We start from the raw sequence: 19384 nt of genomic DNA on the forward strand, positions 1-19384 counted from the left end.
CTTCTAGCTGAGGTAAGGGGAAAAAGCATGTTATAACGGTGTTACAATTTGGACAAGGAGATGTATTTTTTCTTTTAAAGTTGGTTCAGAATCAAAATATTTAAGATGTAATTTAACCATATGTAATAAATTGTGTTAGGATATATTACTCTTTCCACAAATTTGATTAATACTAAAATTTGGCTTTCAGTTTGGTACCATCCTTTCAGATATCTGGCCCAAAACTTGGTAGTGGTGCAGGTGTTTGGTATGCAGTATTACGGCGTTAGCCAGGAATGAGTGATGATGCCTCTGTGCATCCTCTGCCCTAGATACAGCTGCCTGGACAGGAAGCAGGCCCAGGTGATGATTACGGCAGCAGTTCTCAACCTGAGGGTCGAAGGACCCTTTCACAGGGGTCACATATCAGATATGGTGGTGCTGTTTGCGGTGCAGCCTGGCTGGGGGTGAGTTCTGAGTTTGGAGCCTTCCCTACTTCCAGCCCTGCTTTTTGCTTGTAGTTGATGTGATTTCTCAAGCTCCCTGCCCTGGCCTCCTGCTGCTGTGCCTTCCCTGCAGCTAAGGATTCTCTCTCTAGAACTGTAAGTCAAAAGAAACTCTTCCTTCTGTTAGTTGCCCTGGTCACCGTGTTAGCACAGCAGAAAGTAACTAATACAGTGGCATCTGTTAGCACTTATTTCAGGGGACAGTTAAGAGGCAGAACTTTTGACTCTGTATTTTGTCATCAATGAAAGAACAGATTTTAAGCTGGGTGTGCTGACTCATTGTCTATAATCCCAGCACTCTGGAAGCTGCAGCAGGATTGTTGAGAGTTCAAGATAAACCAAGGTTCAGAGTAAGACAAGTGAGATTCTGTCTCAAAAACAAACACATACAACAAAAAGCACAAATTGTAATTTAGTCAGTATTCAGATCCAAGGCTCTGAGCTCTAGGTGTTTAAGACACACACACACACTCGAACACTGACTCCACTGACATTCTGGGTCACAGGGAACAGTGAAAAGCAGAAGGGGCAAAAGTATCTGCACTTAGAAGCAAAGAGCCTATGTGGACAGCAGCAGCTCCCCTTCCTGCTTGCTTTCTCTGGGAAGATAAGATAGTCACTAAGGCTACCATGATTTGGACCCCAGTCTAAAAATGTCTCATAAACACTTATGAGTAGCCAGGCGGTGGTGGCGCACGCCTTTAATCCCAGCACTTGTGGGAGGTAGAGGCAGGCCAATCTCTGTGAGTTCAAGGCCAGCCAGGGCTACACAGAAACCCTGTCTCAAAAACAAAAACAAACAAAAAACCTCCACGAGTGAAGCATCTTTCAGCAGACATTGGGGTGTGACATCTGCCCAGTCCCTTGATTCTGGTGGCTGTTTCACAGGAGTATGCCTATGGGAAAGGTTGTGGAATGTGTAAGTTACGTTGTTAAGAAACAGCAAGCATGCATTTCCCGGTGAGCTTCCCTTCATTGGGTGACAGACTCTTTCTGTGGTCTGAGGAAGACTGTTAACCCAAACCTTCCCGTGATGCTAGCTGGCATTCTGAGGTCTACGAGGAGTCCTAAGGCTTCAGGTCAACTGCTGCTGCTCCTGTGGTGCAGGAAGTGTCTCTGGAACCCAGAGTTTGCGGTCAGGTGACCCCATCAGCACAGCCTCTGCACAGGCTCACAGGAAAGGTACACTTGGAAGGTGTGAAGCTATTCTTGGTTGTCAGCTTGCTTACATCTGGAATTAATTAAAACCCAAGAGGCGAGGTACACCTGGGAGGAATTTTTAATTAAATCATTTGAAGTAGAAAGATCCCCCTTTAATCTAGGCCACACTTTCTGGTGACAGCCTATATAAAGAACATGGGAGGAGGAAGTGGTTGCTTTTTGCCTGGCTGCCCTTGCTCTTCCTTCACTGGTACTGGAACCTACTTCACGATTCTGCTGCCCACTGAAGACCAGCTGAGACACCAGCCTCCTGGGCTGAACAACTCCTGGATTTCCGTTGGGAGACAGCCACTGTTGGGCTAGCTCAGCCTGCAAGCTATCCCAGTAATCCGTTTATACAGACAGACAGATTCCTTCCATCCGTTGTGTTCTAGAGAACACTGACTTGATGCAGAAGGGAAGACAAAAAGCAAAGCTACTTCTGCAGGTGTTGCTGGAGATTAATATCAAATTGGCCTTTTAAAAAATAAGATTTATTTTTAAGTATGTTTGAGGGAGGGGTATGTACATTTGAGTGAAAATGCCCTCAGCGGCTGAGGCCTTGGATCCCCTGGAGCTTGGCTGTCAGGCTCTGAGCTGCCTGACATGAGCACTGGGAACTGAACTGAGGACCTCTGCAAGAGCAATAAAGGCTCTTAACCATGGAGCCATCTCAGCAGCCCCACAAATTTGCCTTTGAAAAAGCACTGGTTCCACTAAGTAGCTCTTAGGTCTCAGTCCATGTCCACTCCCAGAAGACCTAGTGGATCCTGCGGGTTGTATAGTCCAGAACCATGCTGGCAGCGCCAAGCAGGGCCGGGTCAGCCAAATCTGAAACCACCACATCCACATCCTGTACGGAGGACAAGGCTTGCTGGCGGATGACATCCTTGACGATGTGGATATAGTGACTGGCCAGGACTCCAGACAGGATCACTAGGGAAGGGTTCATAGTGTGGAGGATGTTCACAACCCCAAGTCCCAAAGCAGTTCCAGCTGTAGGAGAGCAAAAAGCAGAAAAGTTTCCAGGAAATGCTAAATCAGACACCGGGAAGTGCTATGTTTAAAAGCTGTCCAGGAAGGCTGGCTCTGGTGGTGCACAGCTTTAGTCCTATCACTCAGGAGACAGACGCAGGTGGATCTCTGTGAGTAGGCCACCCTGGTCTATGCATCAAATTCCAGAACAGCCAGTACTACGTGGACAGACTCTGTCTCAAAAAAACCAAACCAAACCATGATTTCTTCTTCCTTACATCGTGTTGTTTTTTACTTTGAGACAGACTCTTACTGTGTAATCCAGGCTGACCTCCAGCTCTCAGCCATCTTCCCGCCTCAGCTCCCAAGTCCTTGAGTATAAGCTTTGAGCTGCCATTTTGTTTTGTTTTGGGACAAGAGTCTCATTTACGTGGCTCAGAACTCCTGGGATCAAGCAATTTTCCTGCCTCAGCCTCCTGAAAAGAGAGGCCTATAGGAGAGTGCCATGATTTATTCTCCTTTGTGAGACAGGATCTCATCTGCAGCCTAGGCTGGTCTTGATCTCAGTCATGCAAGCTACTACCTAGCCATCTAGAGCTGATATTCTCCTATCCTCCCTGGGCCTCTCAGCTACCATCTGTCTTTCCTGGTGTCAGCACAGACAACAAAGTGAGATGCCATCTGAGAAAAAGAGAGGAATGGGGGGTCTAGCTTAGTGGCAGAGTGCTTGCCAGAATATATAAGCATTGCAAAAATAGGTAAACAAAATTTTATGTGTACTGTAAGATATAATCTTAATTATGTAAACATTACAAAACCAAATAGAAAGACTGGAAAGACATTCTAATAGTTGGTGATTTGCTGTGGGATGGTCTGTATGTCAAATTGCTCTGATTGGCCAATAAATAAAACACTGATTGGCCAGTGGCCAGGCAGGAAGTATAGGTGGGACAAGGAGAGAGAAGAATTCTGGGAAGTGGAAGGCTGAGTGGGAGAGACTGCCAGCCGCCATGATGACAAACAGCATGTGAAGATGCTGGTAAGCCACGAGCCATGTGGCAAGGTATAGATTTATAGAAATGGATTAATTTAAGATATAAGAACAGTTAGCAAGAAGCCTGCCACAGCCATAGAGTTTGTAAGCAATATAAGTCTTTGTGTTTACTTGGTCGGGTCTGAGCGGCTGTGGGACTGGCGGGTGACAGAGATTTGTCCTGACTGTGGGCCAGGCAGGAAAACTCTAGCTACGGTGATTCTGAGGGGTAAAACTCAAGATAGTTTTTCTTACTATTATCCTATACTCTAAATACCTATAAAGTGAAGCAGTAATATTTTCAGTATAAAATAAGAATTAAAACCCATTTAAAGGCAGTGCTTCTAAACACCTTCAACACGTTTCCCTTTTTCAGTAAGTAGAAAGAGTGCCTCTGAGTGCACAATGCAGAGCACTGCACCTAAGGGAAACCGAGGCTCCCTGGGAGCCCTGGGGGTCTGGGACCATAGGCTCACCTGTTCGTAAGATGCTCTGGGCCTTCACGTTGCCGAGCTTGGCAGCTTGGATGAGATGGAGGGCACCCACAGGTTCGTCTTTTGGCACTGACATCCCTTCCACCAAGAGCAGGTCCTCTGAAGGAACAGGAGGAAGAGTTGTTCATGAGCAGTGAGCAGCCCTGAGGGAGGCCTCCATTATACCTGTGCCCACCAGCAGCAAGCTCTAAGGAGGCATTTCTTTTCACAGCTCAGAGCTATTTATCACTTGCACACACCCACACATTGCCACCCAAAGCCTTTGCTACCCTCTTGCTATCAGTCTGAACTTACCTACTTGGAAGATGCTCAGATCTGAAGACAGCCTCCCTGCCTGCCACTGCCCTCACTTCTCACTTGCAATATTAGACTCTCATTAATCTCCCTTCTCTCTCTCCACCCTCATTCACACAGACAGACACAATGCTGCACTCTGAGGTGGTCTACAAGGCACCGGCAAGGCTGAGGCCAGAAGGACAGGCCTGGCCAGTACCAGCTCAGATCTGTTTCTGCTGGCACTACTGGCTACACAGGCCAGTCTACACCATTTCCTTTCTATAGGTTTCTCTTTTCTAGAAGACTGGGATAATAATACCTAGAATTATTTTAGGAATTAAATACAGACAATGGACATGGGTTATGTACAAAGCTGGCTAGATTAAGTGCTAAATCAACAGTAGACATTTTCTTTTTGTGTGAGTGCTGTTTGTGTAGGTGTGTGCACGTGTATATCAGGTGTATGTATAGGAGTGGAGGTCAGAAGTGGATGTGGGCATCTTCCTCAATCCCTTTCCACCCTATTTTCTGAGTCAAGTTCTCCCAGGGAACCTGGAATTCACCACCTTGTCTAGACTATCGGCCTGCAAGCCCCAGGGGCCCTCCTAAATCCAGCTGTTGGGATTGCAGATGTGCACCGCTATGCCTGGTTGGATGTGAGTGCTGAGGATCCTAATGAAGTCCTCATTCTGTAAGGCAGGCACTGTACTGATTGAGCCATCCTCCAGCCCCAGCACTGAACATTCTGCTGTTCTCTGTAGCCCTGTCTTTCTGTCAGCCAGGACCTACTGTATTTGGGTAAGTTAAGTCACTAGGGACACACTCAGATGCTGGGTCTCCAGCCCTACCTCTGCTTCTGTCCATGAGGTAGGTGAACAGGCCCCTGCCATGGGCTGCCATGGTGACTGGGCTGCCAAGGCCTGTAGGACAGGGCCTGACTAGTCCGACTGAAGCCTGAACTATGAGATCAAACGTAGCCCCCAACCTTTTAAGTTTTTTTAAAGAAATAATTTATTTAATTTTATGTGCATTGGTGTGAGGGTGTCAGATCCCCTGGAACTGGAGTTACAGACAGTTGTGAGCGGCCATGTGGGTGCGGGAATTGAGCTGGGTCTTTTGGAAGAGCAGACAGTGGTGCTCTTAACCACTGAGACATCCCCCAGCCCCAACCCTAACCCCAAAGTTTTCTGAGGCATGATCTCACTTCCTACCACTCCTGCTTAGGTGTCCTCCATGCTCTACTCCCTGGGCCTCACACCAGCAGCTGCCTCCCACTTCTCACCGGCTCCCACGCACACCTCTGACAAGGCAGCAGCATTGTGTGTTTTTCCCACACTGCAATCTTCACTCTTCGGCCCTCTCTTGATCCTTTACCTTGTTTGTAGCTCATCTCCCCCCAGCCTCCCCCCGCCCCATGCCTGACGTGGGAACTGCTCTTTCCTGCATTCTCAATGACTTTACTCCCATCCCGCTGTGTCTCATGTGCTCACAGACCGATTCGGAAAAATTCAACCTTACTCTTTTCTGTACAAAACACAGTCCATAAACAGACATTGTGTCTGTGGTGTTAAATGGTACAGGAGGGGGTGGTTGGGGGAGAGGTGTAGTAGGCTTGATAATGAAAACCAGGGTCAAAAGGGACAGTTTGAGAGCACCAAGATGATGTCTGTGTGCTCAAAGCCAACGGACTCTGACTTCATACTTCTCCAGCAGCCTGACATACCCTCTCTGAACCGCCCTCCCCTTGGGGCCCCCTCTTTCTCTGCACTCACAGGTTGGTCTCTCAGGATCCCACCCTTGAGTCTATCTAGTGCCTCAGTCCCAGCTTTAACAATCCCCTGTGACCCCCCCATCCCCCACCTCCTAAGCATTTGCACGTGGCTATCCCACAGCACCCCACTGCCATCTGCCACCTATGCCTTAATATTCCCAACTCCAAGAGGTCCATCAGAAAATTAAACATCACTCTAAAACTACCCTACTTAACCCATCCTCTAGTCAGCTACATTTTCCTCTTAGAAATCAAGAGGTTGCCAGCGGTGGTGGCTCACACCTTTAATCCCAGCACTCGGGAGGCAGAGGCAGGCGGATCTCTGAGTTTAAGGCCAGCCTGGTCTGTAGAGTTCCAGGACAGCCAAGGCTACACAGAGAGACCCTGTCTTGAAAAACAACAGCGAATCAAAAGGTTATGGTTCATTGAGGAATCTGAAATTCAGATCAGACTTCCCTGAAGGTTTTCAATGTTTCCTCTGACCTGCTGGTCCTCCTTACACCCTGTACCGACACACCGACACCACTGTCTCCACCCTGGAAGACTCCTTTTGGCATCAGACTTGCCTTCCTGGCTCATGTATTCTCTAAAGCTCAGCTCCCAGGATGGTGCCCGACACTCCCTCTTTTCCCTGCATGGAGGGCGGGCAGGGAAGGAACCCCAGTGTCCTCTGTACAGGTAGCCACCTCCTTGGCCACTGTTCTCGGTGCATTTGGTACACTGTAAGTTGTTCATCAGTTATGTTCTCACTATAATGTGTATGGAGTTTGAGTCCTGTGCTGACTAATGGCTGAGAAGCAAAACTGAAAGAACTCTTCCCTGATGTCTTGGAGCTGTAAGGACAAGTGTAAGTCTGGTCAGGACCAAGGACGCCCTAGATGACAGCAATGAAGACTTAGCTCAGAATCACCGCTTCTAGGCTCAGCTCTCTGTAATTTCTACTCCCAAGTACTTCGTCTGCATTTGGCTAGTTACTGCCGAAGGAGAGGGGTACGAACCATCATGGAGCTTCTTTGCTTCCCTCTGCAAGGCCATCCCAGAAGCATACGCTTCAATACAGCCATGGCTTCCACAGGAGCAGTCAGGCCCATCCAGAGACACCACGAGGTGGCCCAGCTCTGCCGCACAGAAAGAGCTGCCATGGATCAGCTCGTGCTGGTGGATGATCCCGCCACCAATCCCTGCAGTGAAGAGACAAGTCACTGTGTGCCACTACCTGTCCGCAAGCTAGGCTGTGCCAATGCCCCATCTGTTCAGCCAGGCTTCTGGGGGTTTATAAAATGCCCTCCTCTCTAGATGCCTGAGGCTCACTAAGCACCGAGACTTTACTTGGTGCTTCTTTGGAGCTGCTGCAGATCTAACGTCCTGTTGCCCATCCCATGGCTTACTATGACTTCATCTGACCCACCCTGTGTTGGGGGGTGGTCCCTCAAGCTCACACTGCCTATTCTGCACTAGAGTGAAGAGTCAACAGCTGGTAACCTGGTCTCCAGGTGACAGGAGCCAGCAGGAAGCAGACAGTTCCCAACAGTGACCTGGGAGATCTTGGCTCTTACTGTCTTGATGGGACTTGGATAGGACACCCCTAAGTGGCTTCACTCCATTTACCTTTCCCACCACTTCCTGGCGGCTCCTCGGGTCACCTCCACAGGAAAAGGCCCACACCCAAGTCCTGTACAAGCTCTGCTTCAAGGGAAAGCAAGATAGGACAGTCTAATTGTGTTACAGGGCTTGCTTCCAGAAGCACAGAACATGGAATAGGATTCTGAGGCCATGTCTGGAATTCTACCATTCTAAAATCACAAAGACGAGTGACTGTCTTATTATGGAGTACTAATGCATTAACTCTCTCACTAGGAGTTAAAGGACATTTTACCTTCGAAGCCTCCATTTTTTTTTGAGACAGGGTTTCTCTGTACAGTTTTGGTGTCTGTCCTGGATCTCGCTCTGTAGACCAGGCTGGCCTCAAACTCACAGAGATTCGCCTGCCTCTGCCTCCTGAGTGCTGGGATTAAAGGCGTGCACCACCCCTGCCCAGCCGAAGCCTCCATTTTTAAGAGCTGTCCTGCCATCTATTATTTTTAATGATAATAACGCATGGGCATTTTGCCTGTGTGTATCTAAGGGCAACACACGTGTGCCTGGTAGTGCCAGAGAGTGTATTGGATCCCCTGGAACTGGAGTTACAGATGGTTATGAGCCACTGTGTGGTTATGGGAATCGAACCTGGGTCCTCTGGAAGAGCAGTCAATGCTCCTAACCGCTGACCCATGTCTCCAGCCTTCATTTATTACTTATTTTTGGTACTTGTTCCTCAATTCTTCTCCTTCTCACTGTAGCTCACTGACTGCTCTGAGCTAGAAAATGGTATCCAGCTTTTTAAAACTGTTCAACACAAAAAAAGGACGTGCGTGACAAGACACAAGCCTAGTCAGGCATGATGGCAGGCCATTTGTACGCCGAGTTTGGAAGGCTGAGGCAGGAGACTCAAGTATTCTAGGCCAGCCTGGGCTACATGAGATCTTTCTCAGCCCAAACAACAAACAAACAAACAACAGGCGCCTAAAAGGAAAGTGGAATAATACAAAATTTAAGAGCTATGTAGCCATGGTTAACCTGGAAATTTGCAGCAATCCTCCTGCCTCTGCCTCTCAAGTGCTAGGATTTCAGGTGTAAGCCACCATGTCTGGCTAAAATTCTTTATTCTTTTTTTTCTCGGTGATACTGGGGTCAGAAGATAGGGCTTCACGTGTAGTAGACACATGCTTCTACCATGGAACTGCCCTCTGAGAAAAGGGCTCAGGAGGCCCTGACTTGTGGTGTGAGCATCACCTTGGTGGTCTACTCCAGTGGCAGGTGAAGACTAAGGCGTAGTTCACTGAGGGCTGAAGCCAGTTCTCAAGATCCTTCCTTCTCACCTGTCCCTGTGATGAGCGTCACGAAGTTCTCCTGTCCTTTTCCTTGGCCGAACTTCCTTTCTGCCATGGCGGCACAGTTACCATCGTTGTCCACCCACACAGGGAGATGCAAGGTGTCAGAGAGGGGCGTTCTGAGGTCCACAGAGTTCCATTCCTGTATCAGTTTGGTTGAATGCAGCACAATTCCTTCCTGGGGATTCACACGGCCACCTGTAGAAATGCCTGAGCTCCACGCCAAACAGGGAAGACAATTTTGATTACCCATTTTAGGAAAGCCTGCCAACTTTCTTGGCTCCAAACAAATTAATTCACCCAACATCTCCTTGCAAAGTACCAAGGACTGCAAGGGATCAGACATTTCTGAGCCAAATCTACAGTGCCCACAGACCAATAGAACCAGCCACGCTCCTCCCTAATGCTTGCCAGCATGAGGCATGCTTGGGGCCCAGACAGAACCTGGAACCTAGTCACAGGCAGACACCTGCCCAAGGTTAAGTGTAAGAACTTGGTGAACTGTGAACACAGAAAGGAACGTAATTGCAAGTCTCACCTACTCCTAGAATTCTGCAGTTAAGTTTCACAGCCTCTGCTGCGGCTTCCACACACATCTGCAGGATTAAACTAATCCTCTCTTCATAGGTTTTAGGATTGAACTGAGTGTACTTCTTAACTATTTCACCCTAGAAGAAGGAGAGAGAAAACACAACAAAACACAGGTCTGTCTTGGTGGCCAAAGCTAAGGAGCACACTCATCCTGTGAATGTTAGTCAGCTTTTTCCAGGGACAATCAGCCCTCGTGGAGACGTTGCCGCGGACCGGTGTGACTTGTCCCTGAGATGAGCCTAAGTAATTTCCTGGACTCCATCCCAACACAAGGCTGCTGAAACAACAGCAACTCCACAGCCATGGAGGAAGACTCTCTTAGACTTGTGGTCAACAGTGAGCAATCTAAATCCAGTTCTTTAAAAGGTCAATTCATAAAAACCTTTCCAGGTTGACATAGTTATCTAAGTTCAATACAGAGGCAACTAAATGGTTACCCTAGTGTTTGCAGTTTAGTCGTCTACTGGATCTGAAGTCAGCAATGGTGTGACTACAGAACTCATGACAACTTTCTGTGTGGACTGGCATTCACCGTATTGTACAGAGCACTGTGCTGTGGACTGTGACTTAATTCAAGACAGAGACAGTCCCTCCCAATTATTCTTAGTGTTCCAGGGCTTTTTTGTCTTGGGTTTTTCGTTTTGTTTTGTTTTTTTTCTCACCTCAACTGTGTATTATTTTGTTTCAGAATGTTATTAAAAAATCCCAAGCCAGGTGGTGATGGCACATGCCTTTATCCCAGCAGTCGGGAGACAGATCTCTGTGAGTTCGAGGCCAGCCTGGTCTACAGATCGAGTTCCAGGGCAGCCAGGGCTATATAGAAAGATCCTATCTCAAAAAATAAAAAAACAATCCCAATAGCTTATGATCACTTTATGAAACTAAGATCCCATTGAAATGTTGACTATAATTACGTTAGATTTATAATCCAAATTGAGGTGCTGCCATTTAAAAATACTCAACACTTTCAGCAAGGATATCTTTTCAGGGTTTTGTATGGCACTATTTCATAACTGTATTTATGTAAATAAAAGTTTTATGGTTTCGATTATTCTTAGGAATCTGGGTTGGTCTGAATTGGCTCTCCTTTTCCTTTGTATTCTTTCATATTAATGGATTTTTACACATCAAGTACAAGGGTTAAAGCTGTTTATCGTTAAAAAGAAATTGACAGGAGCGTTTATCAGCCTTTACTGTGACAGTCGGCAGAGCACAGCTATGCTGTCCCCAGAGGTTCCAATGTAATTAGTCTGGGGCAGGAGCCAGGCACTGGGAGTATTACAGCGTCTGAGCTAATGTAATGCTAATGTGCAGGCATGTCTAACACATGGTCACATAAAGAGACCCAAAATCTTTGTCACAAATTCACATAACCAGAAATTTACTGATACATATTAATCATAACATCCAGTCATTTACTGGATCATCCTAACTTTATAATCCAGTTAATTTATTCAATAATATTTTTGTTATGTATAATCTCCATTTTTGCTGTCCCTTGCTTTATTCCTTATTATACAGAAAACTTTTTTTCTCAATTTTAATAGAACTGTCTTTATAATTTTACCTCTAAAGAGGTGTTGGTCACTGATAAAATATCCTATGTTAAGAGAATAGTCTATTAACTTTTTTAAAGTATAGGGAGGCCTTTTGGCTTCTCTTGAGAAAACTATGTTTTATTTTGCTTTTCATTAATTGACCTAACAGCAAATTTCTAATAATTTGTGTTTAAAATCTTTGCTATTTTTCAAGGACTCTTGCAACTTTACGTATCTGTGATGCCGAAAGCAGATTTTCCTGGGAGGCTTGTTTTCCATTGAGTAAGAGATCATTTGAGCACAGTTTGCTATTTGCACGAAGCTTTTCCCTTCCGCCCTGCTGGACAGAGCTCCGGCAGTGTGCTGGTTAGCAGAGTGAAGGCATGTGTGGTCCTCTGTGAAGATCAGCTTCTGAAAATGCAAACTGGGGAAAACACAGCTCACCACGCTCCAGAAGAGGCACATTTCTTCATCTGTGGGACTCTCATCTAGGTGGGGAGGTGACCACTGGACTCCACATGGTGTCTTCAACTATAGAATTTCTGTCTTCCGAGAGCAAAGCCCTCCCTCATGTCTAAGGGGTCCCCACTGCCAACTCAAGAGTCACCACCCTGGCTCCCAATGCTTTACTTCTTTCAATGTCTATTTTGTTGTGTTTTCGTTTTTTGAGACAAGGTCTCATACTGTGGCCCAGGCTGGCTTCAAACTTGCAGGAATACTCCTGCCTCAGCCTCCCAAGTACTGGGATTATAAGCGTTAGCTACCACACCAGTTTGAAATGTTAACAACCAGTAGCTATGAGATAAACATTGTAATGGATCCAAAAGTCAGCACTACAGGCAAATGATGACAAATTCCCTGTGTGATTTCTAGTTCTACATTCCACTTACACATTTTAAAAATCAATTACTCAGCCGGGCATGGTGATACATGCCTTTAATCCCAGCACTCAGGAGGCAAAGGCAAGCGGGTCTCTGAGTTCGAAACCAGCCTGAACTACAAAAAGAGTTCCAGGACAGCCAGGGCTGTTTAAAAAAAAAAAAAAAAAAAATCAACCACTCACGTGAGACATAAAGTTAAGTGCTTTGCAATGACTTTACCTTCATGCTAACTATTGCCACTCTGAGATTTGTCCCTCCAAGATCAACAGCCAAGGCACTCAGAGTTTCAAGAATATGGTCAATATCTTGAGAGATGTTCTCCTTCACAGGAGGGAAGCAGAATTTCTTCTGTAGTGGCTCTTGAAGGTCAATAGATTTGAGAAACTTTAAAATCCTTGGAACAGCATTTCCATCCCCATATATCTTTGAGCTGCAATATCCAAAAAAGTCAGTTCAGTGAAATGGTTCTGCCCCATACGGCAGGCGACACCAAGGGCGCTGAAACCCTTGGTGTTTCAGGTAGAAACAATGTGTGCTCTTTAAAATAACCTCTCTGGGCTGGGGGACTGCAGATGTGGTAGAGCACTTGCTTGACATGCATGAAGCTCTGACTTCAGTCTCTTGCACCACAAAAATAAAATAAAACAACATCCCCACAGTGTGTGTGTGCTTTAAAATGTGATACACATGATAAATCATGCCATGAATTTATTTTCTATCATTAAAAAACAAAACAAAAAACCCAGAAACTACAGTCGGGCCTGGTGACATATACCTTTAATCCCAGCAATTGGGATGTAGAGGCAGAGTTTGAGGCTAGCCTGGCTTACACAGTGAGTTCTAGGACAGCCAGGGCTGCACAACAGAGAGACCTTGTCTCAAAACACAAAAACAAAAACACAACAACAACCCCACAAGTCATAACTAAGTAGAACTAACTACAGTAACATCTGGACCTTTTGACAACATTGTAACTTAGTACCTGAATTTGGGGTTTTCTGTCTTGATTTGTTTTTTTGCTATTTTAGAAATTTTTTCTTTACATTTCTGAGAAATTACCATATTGAAATAGAAGGAAGAACAGCCAAAATTAAGTTTTAAAGAAAACCCAATATACTGTTTTCTAATATGTAGTCAAATTATACCAGAGAAACATACTGTAGGGGTAGTACCATTGTAATTAACAGAGGCAAATTTTAAAACTTCTCCACTGGAACCTGGACATGTTGTCTTCCCAGCGGCTAGGGTGCGCTAATGGAAGAAGGAAAGTTCTGTAGAGATGGTTAAACCATGATGGGGCAAGCTTCCCTTGGTGCCTGAGGTAGCTCCCCTTTTAACCCCCCACAATAAAAGGCCATATACTCACCAAGGGTACTGTTTACCAAACTGGAGGTGGAGAGCTTGTAATATTTTATCTTGAGTGTCAGCATCCCGGACATGAAGAACATTCTCCCCTAAATAAATCCACGGACATGTTAGAAGGACTTGAAGTGTGACTATCCACAGAAAACCAAACAGCAGTGTGCCAGATTCATAACTGAGTCCTAAAACCCAGCAGATTGAAAGTACTGCTGATAAGACTTCCTTACATCAGACAAGGTCACTTAGTGAATGCTTGCTTGGTTTTGGTTTTAGAGATAAGGTCTCACTCTGTAGACCTGGCTGGCACCTAACCTGTGGCACTCCCCGAGTCTCCCCAAGTGACAAGATCACAGGTGTGTGCCATCACACAGAGGCTTGTTTATTTTGGCAGAGTCTTGCTTGACAGCCTAGGTTAGCTTCGAACTCATGACCATCCTGAGTGGGATTACGGGCATGTGCTGCCATACCTGGGTAGGGGGAATTAATCTAACACTGACAAACTGTTTGCCTACCTATCTACCGAGTCCACTCTCAACTAGGCAGTCGTTCGGTCAGCAGCCAGGCAGGGCCAGCCAGCCCTTGGGCAGGCATTTTCTCTCTGTCCATCCCTTGGCCAATATGAGAGAGTAGACATCACGAATAGCCAGGTTTCCACTAGGCTTGGCTAAGAGGAGAGGAGGAGAGGAGGAGAGGTGTCTGGAGAGAAAGGAGGGCCAGAGGAGGGTTTACTTCTGGTTCCTAAAATCGGAGCGCCTAAGCATGTTTGATGGAGAAGTCAAGCACACATGGAAGAGAAAGTTGACTGATGAGCAGGTAGGTCTACAAGAGGCAAGTAGGGTAGGGATTTTGAGCGTAGATGATGAGCAGTAGATAAGCAGGAAACACATTCATCTCCCTGACCCTGGCTCCACTGAAAGAAGGTTAGAAGGAAGGGGATCCTGATGGGGAACATACATTCATGTAAGTGCAGTGACAGGAAGTACGGAGACCATACTGCCAAATCCACCTCCAGAGTTCCGGGACCACAGGTGTGTGCCACCAGGCCTGTACCATCATGCCTAGCTCCTGTGACCTCTTATTTGGGCTCATAGCAGCTTTCAACATCATCTCCTGGAAACTATTTCCTTCTGGACTCTAACAATAGCACAGTCTTCTGGCTTTCCTATGACATCACTGAAAGTTCCTTTTCGGCTTTCTTTTCTGGCCTTCTATTTCACTGTTGAACAGTTTCAAGGTTGGTCCCAGCTGCATTTTCTGCCCCATTTAGACGTTTCCCCCGGGTTCCTTGGTTTTAAGTACTATCTATAGCAGAGGGCCCTTAGCCTCAATATCTTTTTTGTAGTACTAATGATGGAACTTTTAGCTGGGAATCTGTCTACCCAAAACTATTCTTCAGCTTTCCTTGTAGCTGGATGTAGCCTGTAATGACTAGGTTCTGAGGGATGTGAGAGGAAATATTTACAACTTTCAAGGTAATTGATCCTTCCTTCCTTTCCTCAAAAAAAAAAAGAAAGAAAGAAAGAAAGAAAAAGAAAAGAAAAGAAAAAGAAAAAAGAAAAAGAAAAGAAAAGAAAAGAAAAAAGCTAGAATACCCACTAAGAACATAGGCTGATTCTGAAGGCTGTGGAGCTGCCACACCAGGAAGAAAAACAAATCTAACTTCCTGCTGCTTAGGGGTCTCTGCTACAGCAAGTGAACTGATATCCTACACACACCATCTACAGCCACCAATTCTCAAATTCACCTCCATCTTTAATCTCCCTGACACAGTCCAGCTCCTTGTCGTCTCTGCTTTGATGATCTAATTGGCATTACCTGAACATGGCAACAAGCAAACTCTTAATTCCATTCGTCCCCACTGTTTCTTCTTCAGGGCCCCCTGGCATGAAAGTACACCCCACTGCTCAGTACAAAATCTAAGCATTACCATCGGTTCTCTCCATCTGCAGCTCACATGCACTAGGAAGCTTAGTGACAACATCCAAATGTAATTTTTCTCTATCTTTAATACACCACTGTCTTTCTTTGGGTTGTTATTGCTGTGAGGAAACACCATGACCAAAGCAACTTGAAGAGGACAGGGTTTCTTTGGCTTACACTTCCACATCACAGTTCATCATCAAAGGAAGTCAGGACAGGAACTCAAGCAGGTAGGAACCTGGAGGCAGGTGCTGCTTACTGGCTTGCTCCTTGTGGCTTGCTCAGCCTGCTTTCTTAAAGAACCCAAGACCACCAGCCAAGGCATGGCACCACCCACAATGGGCTGGGCCCTCCCCCATTGATCACTGGTTTAAAAAATGCCCTGCAGTCTTACTATAGCCTGATCTTACAGAGACATTTTCTTAATTGAGGTCCCCCCTTGGGCTGCAGATCCTAAGATGTATATATATAAGAAAGCAAGCTGAACAAGCCATAAGGAGCAAGAAGTAGTTCTCCTCCATGGCCTCTGCTTCAGTTCCTGCTCCAGCTTCCCTTCATGATAAATTATAAGCTGTAAGAGGAAATAAACCCTTTCCTCCCCAAGTGTTTGCCACAGCAAAAGAAAGCCAACTAGGACATCAGTATTTTAGCTTATAAAAGTCTGTCTCAGTTGGGGTGGTAGTGCACGCCTTTAATCCCAGCACTTGGGAGACAAAAGCAGGTGGATTATTGAGTTTGGGCCAGCCTGGTCTACATTGCAAGTTCCTGGGCAGCCAGTGCTACACAGAGACCCTGTCTGGAGGCGAAAAAGTTTGCCTCTCATTTTTTGGGCAGAGGGAGAAAAAGGGTCTCTCTATGTAGTCCTGGTTATCCTGCAGTTTGCTCTGTAGACTAGGCTGGTCTCAGCTCACAGAGATCCTCCTGCCACTGCCTCCCAAGTGCTGGCATTAAAGGCGTGTGCCACACACCAGGCTCTCATCTGCTTCTTAGCTAATATTTTACAATCAGGCTGACTCAGTATCAAGATTATATCCTTGGCATGGGCTCTTCATCTACTTCTGCCTGATCTCAGCTTAAAGAGTCTTCTTTCGAAACGGCCTTCCTTCAGTGTTTAATGTAGCCCATCCCATTACCTTGCATTACAGTCTACACAACACCTAGAGATTCTAGTATCTTCCTTTTGGGCTGCTTATTATCTTCCCTACACCACTAAAATGTCAATTATACAAGAGCACAGCACTTGGCAGTCCCTGCAAACTACCATGAAGTTCTGTTGGGTCTGCCCGTCTTTCTGAGTTCTGATTCAGAAAAGTGTAACTTTCTCTTTCCTTGCTTTTCTGTTTCTTTCTTTTGGATCCTAGTTGAGTCAAAACATACCTTTTTTTTTTTTCCTGGTAATGTGGGCTTCCTCACTCCTTCTTTTCTAAAGCTTTCCTCCCACCATGAGGCACCGAGCACTCTTTCAATTTCTTCCTCAAAGGAAGGGTCTCACATAGCATAGGCTGGTTTTGAACTTGCTATGTAGCCAAGGACACCTTGAACTTCTGATCCCTCTGCCTCTACCTTCTGAGTGCTAGGTTTGCAGGCATGAACCGTCCTGCCTTGGTGCTGGAGACTGAACCCAGCCAGGGCTTCCTGCATGCCGAGTGAGCACTCTACTAATTGTTTTTTTTTTTTTTTTTTTTTTTGTGGTTTTGCGAGACAGGGTTTCTCTGTGTAGTTTTGCGCCTTTCCTGGAACTCACTTGGTAGTCCAGGCTGGCCTCGAACTCACAGAGATCCACCTGGCTCTGCCTCCCGAGTGCTGGGATTAAAGGCGTGCGCCACCACCGCCCGGCCACTCTACTAATTGTACCGCGTCCTTAGCTCCTTAGTCTGGTACCTTATAGCCCAGTGCCTCGTACACCGTGTTTCCTTAACAGATCTGAAAGAATTTCCATCCTGGACTTCTATTTTCCCTATAAAACAGGAAGCAGAGTAATATTCTGGGTGTGACGTAAACATAATAGAAACACAGGGCGGCGATGAAAAAGAATGGAAGAAACAGCAGAGCTGGAACTAATCTCCTTCGTTCTAGCCCAATTCTTTTGCCATTAATGACATGCATTTTCCCATTAGCTACGGACACATATTTGCACGTATACAGCATTAGAACCTGACTAATGCTGATCACATACCTAGCTCAGTTAGCACACGCATTAATAATCCTACTTACACTGTCATTACTTAGGACTGTCATACTCTACAGACTGAAAGGACATCACACCAGGCTCAGAATACAGACTAGCATTCATACACTCAAGACACATTCAACTAGTCTCTCTTAAACAAGGCCAAAGACCATAATTAAGAACCATTTAGCTCTAATTGATTTTACAAAGGAATAAAAATGCAAATAGAGCTATGAATGTGGTAATCATCTGTGTTATTTATAGATATTAGGCTACAATTGGTCATTCACTCACCTACTTGTTCACAAAAACATGTGGCCAGATATACCTAAAGCATATACCTAAGTATATAAAGATATACCTAAACTTAACATCCTACGACAGAGATACTTGCTCATCCAAGTTCCTTGCCACTCTACTCACAATAGCTAGGAAATGGAAACAACCTACATGTCCTTCAACTGATGAATGGATAAATCATGAAATGTGCAGGTGAACAGACGGGACTAGAAAACACTACACTGAGTGAGGTAACCCAGATGTAGAAATATAAACACTGTGTGTTCTCTGATTCGTGGATCCCAGCTCCCAGTCTTTAGATCTGGTATAGAACCTGGAATAAGCACAGAAGCCAGAAGAGCAGGAAGGGACCACGAGGAGAGGAGGGATAGTATGACACAGGCGCTATATGGGAAGGGGGGAACAGAGGAGGCTTTAGCTGCGGAGGGTGGAAGGAAGGAAAGGAAGGAAATACAGAGTGAGAGGGAAGAAGGAAGGATGATAACACCAAGAATGCTGGAAAATGCACAATTTTATAAGCTTACTTAAATACACACACACACTTTTTTAAGTAGAGTTATGCCACATGAGGTGGTAATGTTCTCCCTGCCCCCGACACATGCAAGAGACAGACTAACAAAAACCTCAGGGCCAAGAATGGGAAACATCCCTTGGAACTGTTGGTTGGGGGTTCAAAAGATCCCAAAACAATATAGGCTATTGCCTTCTAGAACGGGAACATAAAGTCCTATTGCTGAATATACCATGCGCTTTGGCCACAGGACTTAGAGGAATCAAGCTGGAACTGACCTAGGAGCCCCCTCCCTGTGGACTGGCTCCCATAGCATTAGAAGGTGCTATTCAAGATGCCAAAGGAGAAAGCAATCAAGAGTCTTACCGGATGTAAAGCCTACAAAGCACAGCAATGACCGTGTGACAAGTCCTCCCAGTGGTGCAATAGTGGCATTTAAACAGCAGCTGTTTAACTGGACTTAAGGCCCACTCAACAGGAGGGAATTCGTATAAACTTAGCCAACTGTCAGTAGCTGGAGATGTCAGAGAGCCTACAGGAGAGCTGCCACGCTCCTAACCAATACAACGTCTAGCTGCACTCTAAATAGCTGTCCTTATCCCCAAAGATAAGTGTAGCTCTTACCCCTCATCAAAGAAGCGTCTTTTTGCATCAGATAGAGACTATTACAGAGATTCAGAAGTGGTCAAAATGCAGAGAACAAGTGACTGTGGGGTGGCCTCCCCCAACTGTGCATCTGCAACACAACCCTATACCTAAGGCTCAGGGAAAATCACCCAAGTGGGTGCAGAAAGGTTTTAAGGGCCAGAGGACCAGAACATCTACTTTGAGATAGGGTCTTCTAGACATGACAGGGAATCCACACCCATTAAATCTCAACAATATGGTAGCCTAAATAAGAGCCGCATAACGGCAACATCAGCTGACATAACAGTGTGGAGGGGGAA

The 19384-nt window shown here is 45.8% G+C and overlaps 1 protein-coding gene across 2 annotated transcripts in view; it reads right to left on the reverse strand.

Moving 5' to 3' along the window:
- Nucleotides 1–2390: 2390 nt before the first annotated feature.
- Gne (glucosamine (UDP-N-acetyl)-2-epimerase/N-acetylmannosamine kinase) overlaps nucleotides 2391–19384 on the reverse strand; it is a 52544-nt gene continuing 35550 nt past the window's right edge. For both annotated transcript variants that reach the window (XM_059254240.1, XM_059254241.1), the window contains exons 6-12: nucleotides 13541–13628; nucleotides 12394–12604; nucleotides 9703–9832; nucleotides 9153–9374; nucleotides 7233–7415; nucleotides 4170–4286; nucleotides 2391–2681 (exon numbers count right to left, since the gene is read on the reverse strand). In XM_059254240.1, the coding sequence (XP_059110223.1) occupies nucleotides 2446–2681; nucleotides 4170–4286; nucleotides 7233–7415; nucleotides 9153–9374; nucleotides 9703–9832; nucleotides 12394–12604; nucleotides 13541–13628 (1187 nt within the window). In that variant the 3' untranslated portion in view covers nucleotides 2391–2445. The remainder of the gene's footprint in view (nucleotides 2682–4169; nucleotides 4287–7232; nucleotides 7416–9152; nucleotides 9375–9702; nucleotides 9833–12393; nucleotides 12605–13540; nucleotides 13629–19384) is intronic.

The sequence above is a fragment of the Peromyscus eremicus genome, chromosome 2, assembly GCF_949786415.1.
Source record: "Peromyscus eremicus chromosome 2, PerEre_H2_v1, whole genome shotgun sequence".
In the NCBI taxonomy this organism is placed as follows: Eukaryota; Metazoa; Chordata; class Mammalia; order Rodentia; family Cricetidae; genus Peromyscus; species Peromyscus eremicus.